Source organism: Chiloscyllium plagiosum, unplaced genomic scaffold, assembly GCF_037043375.1.
Source record: "Chiloscyllium plagiosum isolate Xiang-an unplaced genomic scaffold, Cpla_swu_hap1 HiC_scaffold_26, whole genome shotgun sequence".
Lineage (NCBI taxonomy): Eukaryota > Metazoa > Chordata > Chondrichthyes > Orectolobiformes > Hemiscylliidae > Chiloscyllium > Chiloscyllium plagiosum.
The window spans coordinates 48,362,356-48,375,928 of NW_028270164.1; the positions used below are offsets into that span (position 1 = coordinate 48,362,356).

Here is a 13,573-nt window from a genome sequence, read left to right on the forward strand (position 1 = left end):
AATCACTCTACCAGCAGACAAAGGCAGAATGACGGTCATCCTGGACAAAGCAGAATACATCCAAAAAGCACAACAACTACTTGCAGATACCAACACCTACCAAAAGAGGGAGTTTGACCCCACCCCACAGCTCACCAATAGGATAACACACTGAGGAACCTACAAAAAAACGGACAGATAACCAGGTCGGACCTACAAAGAATGAAACCTGAAAGCAACAACACCCCCAGATTCTATGGACTACCTAAAGTGCACAAACCAGACATCCCACTCAGACCCATAGTATCACTACCAGGGACACCATCACACAAACTGGCTAAAGGACTACAGCAGAAACTGAAACACCTGATCAGCGGATCCAGACACTCGATACTATCAACACAGGAATTCTTGGACATCATCAGAAACATAGACAAGAAAGAAACCATGGTCTCATTCGATGTAACGGCACTGTTCACCTCTATCGACAAAACCCTAGCCAGAGAAACAATAGCCAACCTGCTGGACATACAGAACAGACAACAGGACGGTGAACCTACCAACAAAGACGGCATACTCAAACTACTGGACCTGTGCCTCACAACACACTTCACATTCAACAACCAAATATATGAACAAATCAACGGCACACCCATGGGCTCACCCATCTCTGGACTCATAGCAGAAGCGGTAATGCAAAGGTTAGAACAAACAGTCTTACCGCAAATTCAACCCAAACTCTGGGTCAGATTTGTGGATGACACCTTTGTAATCATTAAAAACACAGAAATAGAGAACACACACCGGATCATCAACGCCACACTCACAGGAATCCGATTCACTAGAGAGGAAGAAAAGGACAACCAACTCCCATTCCTAGACGTGATGGTACAGAGAACACCGAACGGAGAATTCACCACAAAGGTATACGGGAAAGGTACACACACAGACCAAGTCCTAAACTACGAAAGCAACCACCCCAACACACACAAAAGAAGTTGCATCAAGACACTATTCAAAAGAGCCACAACACACTGCAGTACACCAGAACTGCAAAAAGAGGAAGAAGAACACCTTTAAATGTATTCGCCAAAAACGGTTACCCGCGCAATTTCATCAACAGATGCCTAAGGGAAAGACAACGGAATGAGGACATGCCACAACCCAAAGGACTAGCCACACTACCATACATCAAGAGCATTTCCGAACTGACAGCCAGACTACTGCGACCACTAGGACTCATAACAGCACAAAAACCAACAGCCACTCTCAGACAACAACTCACCAGAACGAAGGACCCGATACCTAGCATGAGCAAAGCCAATGTAGTGTACAAAATCCCATGCAAGGACTGCACAAAACACTACATAGGACAAACAGGAAGACAGCTATGAACACCATGAACACCAACTAGCCACGAAACGACACGACCAGCTATCCTTAGTAGCCACACACGGAGATGACAAGCAACATGAATTCAACTGGGACAACACTACTATTATAGGACAAGCCAAACAGAGAACAGCCAGAGAATTCCTAGAGGCATGGCACTCATCCACAGATTCAATCAATAAGCACATCGACCTGGACCTAATATACCGGCCACTGCAGCGGACAGCTGAAACTGACAACCGGAAGCGGCAGATTCAAACCACTATAAATGCCGGAGGAAAGATCACAGAAGCACTTCACAGGAGGTTCCCAAGCACTGAGGATGTCACCTAGACAGGGGACGAAACGTCTGCAACACAAATTCCCAGCTCGGCGAACAGAACCACAACAACAGAGGGATGTCTTTTGTAGTAGAAGCCTGTGACCAGCAGTGTGCTGCAAGTATCAGTGCTGGGTCCACTGCTTTTCATTATTTATATAAATGATTTGGTTAGGACTATAGGAGGTAAGGTTAATAAGTTTCCAGATGATACCAAAATTGGTGGTTTTGTGGACAATGAAGATTACCACAAAGCACAATGGGATCTTGATCAGATGGGCAAATGGGCTGAGAGGTGTCAATGGAGTTTAATTTCAATAAATGGGAGGTGTTGCATTTTGGTAAGGCAAACCAGGACAGGACTTATTCAGTTAATGGTAGGCTCCTGGGGAGTGTTGCCGAACAAAGATCTTGGGGTGCTGGTGCACAGTTCATTGAAAGTGGAGTCGCAGATAGACAAGGTGATGAACAAGGCATTTGGTACACTTGCTTTCATTGGGCAATGTATTAAGTATAGAAGTTGTGGCTGTATAGAATATTGGTGTGGTCACTTTTGGAATACTGCATTCAGTTCTGGTCTTCCTACTATAGGAAACCTGTTGTTAAACTTGAAGGGATGCAGAAAAGATTTAAGGATGTTGCAAGGATTAGAGAGTTTGAACTGTGGGGAGAGGCTGAATAGGCTGAGGCTTTTTCCCTGGAACATCAGAGACTGAGGGATGACCATATAGAAGTTTATAACATCATGAGGGACTTGGATAGGGTAAATAGCCAAGGTCTTTTCCCCAGAGTGGGGGAGTCCAAAACTAGAGGGTATAGGTTAAAGGTGAGAGGGGAAAGATTTAAAAGAGACCTGAAGGGTACCTTTTTCTCACGGATGGTGGTGCATGTGTGGAATAAGCTGCCAGAGGAAGTGGTAGAGGTGGGCACAATTGCAACATTTTAAAGACATCTGGATGAGTACCTGAATAGGCAGGGTTTAAGAGGGATACGGGCCAAATGCTGACAAACGGGACGAGACCAGTTTAGGAAACCTGGTTGGTGTGGACGAGTTGGACCGAAGGGTCTGATTCCATGCTGTATAACTCTATCTAACAGAAATATACAGATACTAAAGGGGATTGACAAAGTAGATATAGAAAGATTGCTCCACATGAGGAAATGATCTAGAATAAGAGGTCATACCTTTCAGATAAAAAGTAGCAGATTTAAAAGAGATGAGGAGAAATTACTTCTCTCAAATGGTTATGAATCTGTGGAATTCACTATCTTAGTGTATGGTGAATGCTAAGACACAATGAACTTGAGGATAGATAAGTTTCTAATTAGTAATGTGTTGAAGGATTATGGAGAGTGGGCAGGAACGTGGAATTAAGGCAGAAATGAGGTCAGCCATGATTATATCAAATGGCACAGCTGGCTTGAGGCACTGAACTGTCTTCTCCTGTTCTTCATTCCTAAATTCTTACAAAATCTGCATTCCTTGCAGTAAGGGCATTCCTTTGAGAGATGTTCTTATTTACGGAGTTAGTGATAAATTGTTTTGAGTGGGTTTTTGGTAAACCCAAAAGGCTTTTGAAATCCATTTGTCTTCAGGTCAAAGAAAGCATTCTAAAATGAGGAATCATGGGTTTCCACCGGGTGCTCCGGTTTCCTCCCACAGTCCAAAAAATGTGCAGGTCAGGTGAATTGGCCATGCTAAATTGCCCGGAGTGTTAGGTGCAGGGGAATGGGTCTGGGTGGGTGCGCTTCGGCAGGTCGGTGTGGACTTGTTGGCCAAAGGGCCTGTTTCCACACTGTAAGTAATCTAATCTAAATAAAATTCTGGTTAACCTGGACGTCTGTTTGAGAACAGCCCAGGGCACGCAGTTTGTTATGGAGATGGTAAAAGCTGAGGGAGATTTTCTGGTTTCAGTTTCAGTTTATCTGGGTGTTTGCAAAGAGTTTTAATTGCAGCTTGGATTTTGTGTATGGTGCAGCTGACCAAGAAAGGCCAGCAAAGGTAAAAGGCAATTAGTTAGCCCTGAACTGCACACATAGAAGATGACAACTTCATCATTTGTCATGTAGAATATGTATAGGCCTTATTCCCAGTTTGTAATCTCATGAGGAAAATGAAGGAAGCTGAAAGATTGCCTAGTTTGAAGCTGGTGGACAGGATCTACACAGTGGTCCTCACAGAATCTAAAGAAAACAAGCCGCTTATTAGCTTGGAATGATTTCAAACATAACCAGAGCAACAGATTCAGGCATCCACAGTAAAGAGAAGACAAATTAAAGCTCTAACTCTGAGAATAATTGGAATTGAGAATTAAAGCAGTTTCCAAAGAATTGTTTCATAGTTATGAATAGCTCCTACATGATAAATAACTTAAAGGTTGATATGGCCGGTTTGGTAGAAGCAAGATACAAAACCAAGTGCCAAACACTTTCAGATTAAGATTGCTTGTTTTGCTTACTTGTCTTAAGGACAATAAAGTTTGCAGGTTTTTTTGGTTGAAAAATGTCGAATCTTGTGACATAATACACTTGTTGATTAATTCTGACTATTCATATTGCTCTAACCATTAATGATCCCAAACTGGATTGTAAAAATTTCCTCTTATGGAATCGTAGAGTCATACAGCACGGAAACAGACCATCATTCCAAACATTCCACACCGAACATAATCCCAAGCTAAACTAGTCCCATATGTCTGCTCCTAGCCCATACCCCACCAAACCTTTTCTATTCATGCACTTATCCAAAAACTTAAATGTTCTAATTGTACCCACATCCACCACTTCCTCAGGACATTCATTCTACATATGAACCACCCTCTATGTTAAAAAATTTGCCCCTCATGTCTGTTGTAAATTTCTCTCCTCTCACCTTTAAAAAAACCCTAATCTTGAAATTTCCAAAGCTAGGGAAAAAAACCTACCATTAACCCTATCTACATCCCTATGATTTTATTAACATCTATAAGGTCACCTCTCAAATTCCTATGCTCCAGAGGAAAAAAGTCCCAACATATCCTTCTATACCCAGCAACATCCTGGTAAATCTCTTCTGAACCATCTTCAACTTAATAATGTCCGTCCTATAGCTAGATTTTGTGTATTCCCAGTTTTCATTGAACTTCTTGAGAATTAACTTAGAACCCCTACAGTGTGAAAGTAGGCCATTTGGCTCAACAAGTCCACACCAACCCTCCAAAGAGTAACCCATTCAGACCCATTTCCCCTACCCTATTACTCTACATTTACCCCTGACTAATGCACCTAACCTACACTTCCCTGAACATTATGGGCAATTTAGCATGGCCAATTCATCTAACATGCACATGTTTGGATTGTGGGAGGAAACTGGAGGACCTGGAGGAAACCCCATGCAGACACAAGGAGAATGTGCAAACTCCACACAGACAGACAGTCATCCGAGGCTGGAATCAAACCTGGGTCCCTGACGCTGTGGAACAGCAGTGCAAACCACTGAGCCACCATAATTGTACTTGCTGTTGCCCCAGTTTGTGTCACTCACATCAACGAGGTGTCGCTTGTTGTATCTGAAGTATATTCATCTTCACTCTCACTCTCGGTCTCTGGCTCTCCGTTCACCGTTTCATTCTGTGTCGGACCGCACATTTTTTGTTCCTGGTTTTGCCTGAGGGTAGAAATTAGAAAGGGGTGGGGGGTAGTGTCAGTCAACTGCTTCCCTCTCAAACAGCACCAAATGCCTTAAGAGTGAAGGGACCACCCGGCTAAACTAAGATAAGGAGAAATTCCTTCAGCCAGAGGGTGGTGAATCTGTGAAACTCATTGCCACAGGAGGCTGTACAGGCCAAGGCATGAGTATATTCAAGAGAGAGATAGAAAAGGTTCTTATTAGAAAGAGGATCAAACGTTATAGGGAGAAGGCAGGAGAATGGAATTCAGAAACATATCAGCCGTGACTGAATAGTGGGCCAAATAGCCTAAATCTGCTCATAACTTAAGGTCTTATTTTTTTCTGCTCATCACTACTCTCCTGATTTCAACTAATAATGATAGAGACTTCACTGGATTGACCGCACAGTTTTCCCATTGCAATCACCTGAACTGAATAATAGTGGGATAGTTCAGCTGGTAGCAACATGATTAATATCTCTCTCATGGCTGTCAGCATGGGCAGAGCATACAAGTCTTGGAATGCCTGGACTACAGCCTGGAATCATCTGAATAGACCCTTTAAAGTTAATAAAAACACTGATATTCCAACATTAAAGGATATAATAAGGCATATGGGCGGGTTGGACCGAAGAGTCTGTTTCCATGCTGTACATCTCTATGACTCTTATGATTACGTTCGATCTGAAGTAGAGCTCTCATGATAAGTGCAAAATCATTAAATTTAAAAATTTGATGTCTGAATTTACTTAACTACATTTGTTTAAACTAATTGATTGAAATATAAATCACAATTCTGTCAATATTTTTTAAGTTCAGTTTCAATACCACCCAAGTCTTTGTGTGTGTGTATTAATGTGTTGTGTGTACGTGTGCAGTAGGACCCATCGTTGAGAATAGGAGAAAGTGAGGACTGCAGATGCTGGAGATCAGAGTCGAGTGTGTGTTGCTGGAAAAGCTCAGCCGGTCAGGCAGCATCCAAGGAGCAGGAGAATCGACATTTCGGGCATAGGCTCTTCATCAGGAAGTAGGCTTGTGGGTCAGGGCTGAGAGATAAATGTAGGGGATGGGGTGGGGGAGAGGTAGCTGGGAAAGCGATAGGTGGATGAAGGTGAGGGAAAAGGTGATAGGTCAGAGGGGGCAATGATGGATGGGTCCGGATGGCAGTGCCCAGTTGGAGGCTTGGGACTGGGATAATGTGGGGGGAGGGGAAATGAAGAATATTCTGTCTTGGGACCCTGTACCCACACGGGATAAATATGGATTTCAACAGCTTCCTCATTTCCCAGCTACCTACTCCTCGGATGCTGCCTGACTGGCTGTGCTTTTCCAGCACCACACTCTTGACATCATTGAGAATGGTGTGTTCAGATCAATGATGTCGATGTGTTTGTTTCAGCTAAGAATTTTCATAGGTAACTTGGATTGGAATTCTCATCTGTTAAATAAGTCAGACTCAAATCTGTCATGTTCTTAAGATTCAAAGATCACAGCTGAGTGCGTTCAGAACTAAACAGCCTTCTGTTGAAATGTAACACTGAAAAGAATCCAATTTTATACAACCTAAAGATTTAGAAATTTACAGACCAACAGGTAGCTATTGGCCCATTGCCTGTGCTAGCTCTTTGAAAGAGCAATCCTGCTTGGTTCAAAGTCAGCAAATTGGATCCATGAGCCTGTAAACAGCCAGTCCTCAAGTGTATGGTCAACTCTTTTCAAAATAAAAAACAAATTAATTTCACGTTCACAAATACAGCTTTCACAAAAACCTGTCATCTCCCTGTACATATTTTGCCAATGCTTTTAAATTGTGAGTCTTTGATTATTGGCTCACTGGCCTGAAGGATCAGGCCTTATTTAATTCTATAATACCCTCTTATTGTCTTCATAGAATCCCTACAGTGTGGAGACAGGCCACTTCGCCCAATAAGTCTACACCGAACCTCTGAAGGGTATCTCACCCTATCCCTACAATCCTCCACCTTCCATGGCTAACCCACCTAGCCTGCACATCCCTGGACAATTTAGTATGGCCAAATCACCTAACGTGCACATCTTTGGACTGTGGAAACCAGAGCACCCAGAGGAAACCCATGCAGATACAGGGAGAATGTGCATACACCACACAGAAGGTCACCCCGAGCAAGAATTGAACCTGTATCCCTGCTGTTGTGAGGCAGCAATGCTGACCACTGAGACACCGTGCCATACCAATTAAACCACATCTCACTCATCTCTGAGGCTTCTGTGTTCCAAAATTAACAGTTCTAACTTTCCTTTTCTCTTTAAATGAATTGACTTGATCTGTTTACACTGCCAGTCATAAATTCAATAAAAACATTTTATTAACATTACAGGGATTATTCCAGGCAGCAATAATAGAGATTGGGAGGGTCGTGGATTCAACTCGATGCCTGACTTAACCAATTTATAAACTTCGTTAGTGCTTTACAACTGCTTACAGTATCCCTGGTCTTCCACTCCTGAGAGCTAACGTGTGCTAGAACATAATAAATGTTAGGAATGGACAGGGTCAAGTTTGTCTTGAAGCCTTCAATTTTTGGGATGAGGCAGAAACAAATCCAACCTAGGCCTGACATTTTCATGGTCCCAGCAACATAGGAAGCAATATACTCCATGTGTGATGCAGCATCTTTACCCATATGTTACCTGCAATGTGATTTCTAGCCAAACAGTCATCTGGCACATATCTGAAGATAATACTTGGATTAGTAATCGCTGTTAGGCAGAATGCTTTCTCAGCTAAGATTCTCAGCTCCCTTAGAGAGAGGATCTTAGGTCCTTGCCCCCAACATTTTGGCTTTAACTCAAAAAGATTGGTAGGCCTGACTCTTGCCTTGCTCCCATCACCTGGGCAATCTGCTATTCCTACCCCTGAGCTCAGAAAAGAGTCCAGGTCTACCTCAGGCAGGGGCATTGCGATGTATTGGAGACGGAAGTTGGTGCCTCTCCTGATCTTGAGAATTTCCGGTTTGCTTTCTCTTTCAAGTTCTGCTTGCATTGTGATCTAGAAAAAAAAAACAAAGATAATACACAAGGCCAGAATTTAATGTTGACAGCATTAGAAGATATATTATTTGTTCTGTACTTTAACCCAGTTGTAAACATTGAGAAGGCTTTCCATTTTGGGGAGTTTAAGTGTCCTTTCATTCAGCATTCAGTAATTATCACTGAAAAATAGGCACCTGGTTATTTAATTATTCACTGTTTGAAGGAATTTGCTGTGATCACATAGTGAACTAAAAGAAAATGGCTGGCTTACCCAGAAACCACCTCTTCGACCTTGAGGAATGGAGTACAAAGGTAAGTACTTCTGGTAAACCCCTCATTGACAGCTCCACAGCCGACTGAGAAGGGAATAGGCCAGGTCGCTGCCAGAGACTGGGCACTTGCTCAGTGCTAGGCAGGAGAGGACCCTGTGGTGTCAGTAATCAGGGACTTGCCCCCACACACACAGGGTGGGATAGGAACAGCAGGCAAAATCGCTGCAGCATATTGGGTGACTGTCTGTCTGCCTCCCGGACAGGTTGGCAGCTGCCCTAGAGAGCATGGCTCAGCCCCCTCAGGGTCTGCTGGAAAGGGGCTCACACATATATTCCATTAGACTGGTCCTTAGAACTGAAGGCAGGATGAAGGGGGTGGTGGAGACCCAGAGCTCACTCCAGCTGCCCCTTCCCCACAATGAGACAGGGCAGTTCCAGGAGGCACTCAGCAGGGAGGAATTACACACAGGATAGGATAAACAGACAAGGTCCCTGGGGTGGAGAGTCCAGAGCTAGATGGCATAAGTTTAGGTTGAGAGGGGCAAGATTTAAAAGGGACTTAAGTGGGCAATGTTTTCATGCAGAGGGTGGTGGGTGTATGTAATGAGCTGCCAGTGCAAATGATGGACATTTATATGATTACAACATTTAAAAGGCATCTGGATGGGTATATGAATACGAAGGGTTTAGAGGGATATGGGCCAAGTGCTGGCAAATGAAACTAGATTAATTTAGGGTATCTGGTCAGCATGGACAAGTTGGACTGAAGGGCCTGTTTTGGTGCTGTACATGTATGACTCTGATTGATTTCTGGATGGTTTTGTAGAGCAATATATTGAAGACGCAACTAAAGGACATACTCTATTAAAGATCTAGTATTATGTAATGAAAAGGGGCTAATTAACAAATCTTGCTGCCAAAAACCATTCAGGAATGAATAGCCAGAAAATGACAGAATTTTACATGATGTTTGAAAGTGAGGCAGTTAATTCTGAAGCAGGGTGTTAAATTTGAATAAAGGAAATTATGAAGGCATGAGACCCAAGTTGGTTGAGGTGGATTGGAAAAACACATTATAAAAAGGACATGAATGTACAGAGGCAATGGGTAGTCTTTAAAAAAAAACTATTACATGGCATACAGCACTTGGACATTCTTTCAAGTACAAAAGTCAAAAAGACAATCAACCATGGCTAACAATACAAGTTCAGGATTACATGTGATTAAAGGGAAGGGTCTAGAGTGTACAAATTGGGAGGTTTATAGAATGCAGCAAAAGGAGAGCCAAGAAACTCATAAATAAGGCGAGAATATAAAATGCATACAAATCTAGCAATGTAAAAACAGATTATAAAAGCTTCTGTACATATGTTAAAAGGAAATGTTTTGCCAAGATGAGTGTTAGTCCATTATAGGCAGGGTCAGGTCAATTTATGTTGGGCTCAGAGAAATTTATAGAACATAGAAAAGTACAGAACAGAACAGGCCTTTTAGCCCATGATCTTGTGCCAAGGATTAATCAATAGACAATAGGTGTAGGTGTAGGCCATTCTGCCCTTTGAGCCTGCACCACCATTCAATATGATCATGGCTGATCATCCTTAATCAGTATCCTGTTCCTGCCTTGTCTCCATAACCCTTGATTCCACTATCCTTGAGAGCTCTATCCAACTCTTTCTTAAATGAATCCAGAGACTGGGCCTCCACTGCCCTCTGGGGCAGAGCATTCCACACAGCCACCACTCTCTGGGTGAAGAAGTTTCTCCCTATCTCTGTCCTAAATGGTCTACCCTGTATTTTTAAGCTGTGTCCTCTGGTTCGGAACTCACCCATCAGCGGAAACATGTTTCCTGCATCCAGAGTTTCCAATCCTTTAATAATCTTATATGTCTCAATCAGATCCCCTCTCGGTCTTCTAAACTCAAGGGTATACAAGCCCAGTCTCTCCAGTCTTTCAGTGTAAGGTAGTGCCGCCATTCCAGGAATTGACCTCGTGAACCTACGCTGCACTCCCTCAATAGCCAGGATGTCTTTCCTCAAATTTGGAGACCAGAACTGCACACAGTACTCCAGGTGTGGTCTCACCAGGGCCCTGTACAGCTGCAGAAGAACCTCTTTGCTTCTATACTCAATCCCTCTTGTTATGAAGGCCAGCATGCTATTAGCCTTCTTCACTACACACTGTACCTGCAAATTTACCTTCATTGACTGGTGTACAAGAACACCCAGATCTCTCTTATACTGCCCCTTTACCTAAATTGATTCCATTTAGGTAGTAATCTGCCTCCTGTTCTTGCCACCAAAGTGGATAAACAGTCATCCACATTAAACTCCATCTGCCATGCATCTGACCACTCACCGAACTTGTCCAGGTCACCCTGGAATCTCCTAACATCCTCTTCACATTTCACCCTGCCACCCAGCTTAGTATCATCAGCGAATTTGCTAATGTTATTACTAATACCATCTTCTATATCATTAACATATATTGTAAAAAGCTGCGGTCCCAGTACTGATCCCTGCGGTACCCCACTGGTCACTGCCTGCCATTCCGAAATGGAGCCGTTTATCACTACTCTTTGTTTCCTATCAGCCAACCAACTCTCAATCCAAGTTAGTACTTTGCCTCCATTACCATGCGCCCTAATTTTGCTCACTAACCTCCTATGTGGGACTTTATCAAAAGCTTTCTGAAAGTTCAGGTACACTACATCTACTGGATCTCCCTCATCCATCTTCAGAGTTACATCCTCAAAAAATTCCAGAAGATTAGTCAAGCATGATTTCCCCTTCATAAATCCATGCTGACTCTGACCTATCCTGTTACTACTATCCAGATGTGTCATAATTTCATCCTTTATAATAGACTCCAGCATCTTCCCACCACTGAGGTCAGACTAACTTGTCTATAATTTCCTGCTTTCTCTCTCCCACCTTTCTTAAAAAGTGGTACAACATTAGCCACCCTCCAATCTGCAGAAACTGATCCCGAATCTATCGAACTCTGGAAAATAATCACCAATGCATCCACAATTTCTCGAGCCACCTCCTTCAGTACCCTGGGATGTAGACCATCAGGCCCCGGGGACTTATCAAACTTCAGACCTAACAGTCTCTCCAACACCAATTCCTGGCAAATATAAATTCCCTTAAGTTCAGGTCCTTCAGCCACTGTTACCTCAGGGAGATTGCTTGTGTCTTCCCCAGTGAACACAGATCTGAAGTACCAATTCAATTCTTCTGCCATTTCTTTGTTCCCCGTAATATATTCCCCTGTTTCTGTCTTCAAGGGCCCAATTTTAGTCTTAACCATTTTTTTGCCTTTCACATACCTAAAAAAACTTTTACCATCCTCCTTTATATTTTTGGCCAGTTTACCTTCGTACCTCATTTTTTCTCTGCGTATTTCCTTCTTAGTAATCCTCTGTTGTTCTTTAAAAGCTTCCCAGTCCTCCATTTTCCCACTTATCTTTGCTATGTTATACTTTTTCTCATGTAACTTTATATGTTTCTTAACTTCCCTCGTCAGCCACGGCCGCCCATGCCTCCTCCTCGGATCTTTCTTCCTTTTTAGAATGAACTGATCCTGCATCTTCTGCATTATACACAGAAATATCCACCATTGTTCCTCCACTGTCATCACTGCTAAGGTATTGCACCATTGAACTTTGGCCAGCTCCTCCCTCATAGCTCCATAGTTCCCTTTTTTCAACAGAAATATTGTCACTTCCGATTGTACCCCCTCTCTCTCAAATTGCAGATTGAAGCTTATTGTATTATGGTCACTACTTCCCAATGGCTCCTTCACTTCGAATGTAAAATAAACCTAATGTAAAATAAAAAAACTTAACCTACACACCCCTCAATTCACTGCTATCCATGTGCATGTTTAAAGGGGGAGGTATGATGATGCTGCTCGTTTAACAAGGTTATGTTGTCCTTAGTTTTTTTTTCAGAGGGGTTGTAAAGTCAGAGGTTCTGAATTGTCTGGGCTTTTCTGCTTGAGAATGCTTTTAAGTCTTTCTTTTAAAACACATGTACAATGAAAGGGGAGCGGCTAGTTCTCCCAGGGTTTGGTTTGGTTTTAGCAGTTTGCTTTGTTTGCAGATGCTGGTCAAGTTTTAGCTGGGGAACCAGAGAAGCTACTGGAGGCCCAGAAGAACTGCTCCATTCTCTGACATTTCTTCTGTAAGAACCTGTGTTTCAATTTACATTTTTGGTCATGGGGCTGTTTAAGGGATGTTGCAAGTATGTGGAACAGCATCATTCAGTTGCGATAGAGTCAGCTGGGTTTTCAGATAAACTACATTATTCTATATTCGGTTCTCTTTTGTTCATGTATAAATAAATGTTGTTTTGTTTTAAAACTGATTGGTCAGGCTGGCTGCGTCGCTCCTGGAATATCCACTTTACACCTGTTTAAAACAACTAGAAAAGATAGGATCTCGGCTACCTTCTAGAAATGTCTTGAGGGGGTTTGGCCTGGTCCATAAAACCTTTTGATAAAGTGCCTTAAAGGAGGCTGTTTCAAAGAAAGCACATGAGGAAAAGCTAACAGGAGGCACTACAGAAATTCACCAATGTTTCTAAGGCAGCCTCCAAACCTATGACCACTACTATCCAGAAGAACAAGGGCAGCAAATACATGGGAACACCACTACTTGCAAGTTCCCTTCGCTATCCTGACTTGGAAATATATCACCATTCCTCAGTGTCACTGGGTCAAAATCCTAGAACATTCCTCGAACAGCATTGTGGGCCTACTTGCACCAAATGGACTGCAGCAATACAAGAGGGCAGCTCCACCACCACCTTCTTAAGGGCAATTAGAGATGGATAGTAAACACTGACCCAACCAATGATGTCCACTTCCTGTTAGTGAACAACTAGCATGGATTGATTGATTAACAGATGGAAAACAGTAGGAATAAATGGGTCATTGCTGCATTGG

At 42.8% G+C, this 13,573-nt stretch overlaps 1 protein-coding gene across 1 annotated transcript in view; it reads right to left on the reverse strand.

Moving 5' to 3' along the window:
• Positions 1-13,573, reverse strand: part of LOC122563300 (uncharacterized) — a 95,249-nt gene that overhangs the window by 13,530 nt on the left and 68,146 nt on the right. The window contains exons 15-16 of the mRNA XM_043717004.2: positions 8,262-8,366; positions 5,214-5,336 (exon numbers count right to left, since the gene is read on the reverse strand). Of these exons, the coding sequence (XP_043572939.2) occupies positions 5,214-5,336; positions 8,262-8,366 (228 nt within the window). The remainder of the gene's footprint in view (positions 1-5,213; positions 5,337-8,261; positions 8,367-13,573) is intronic.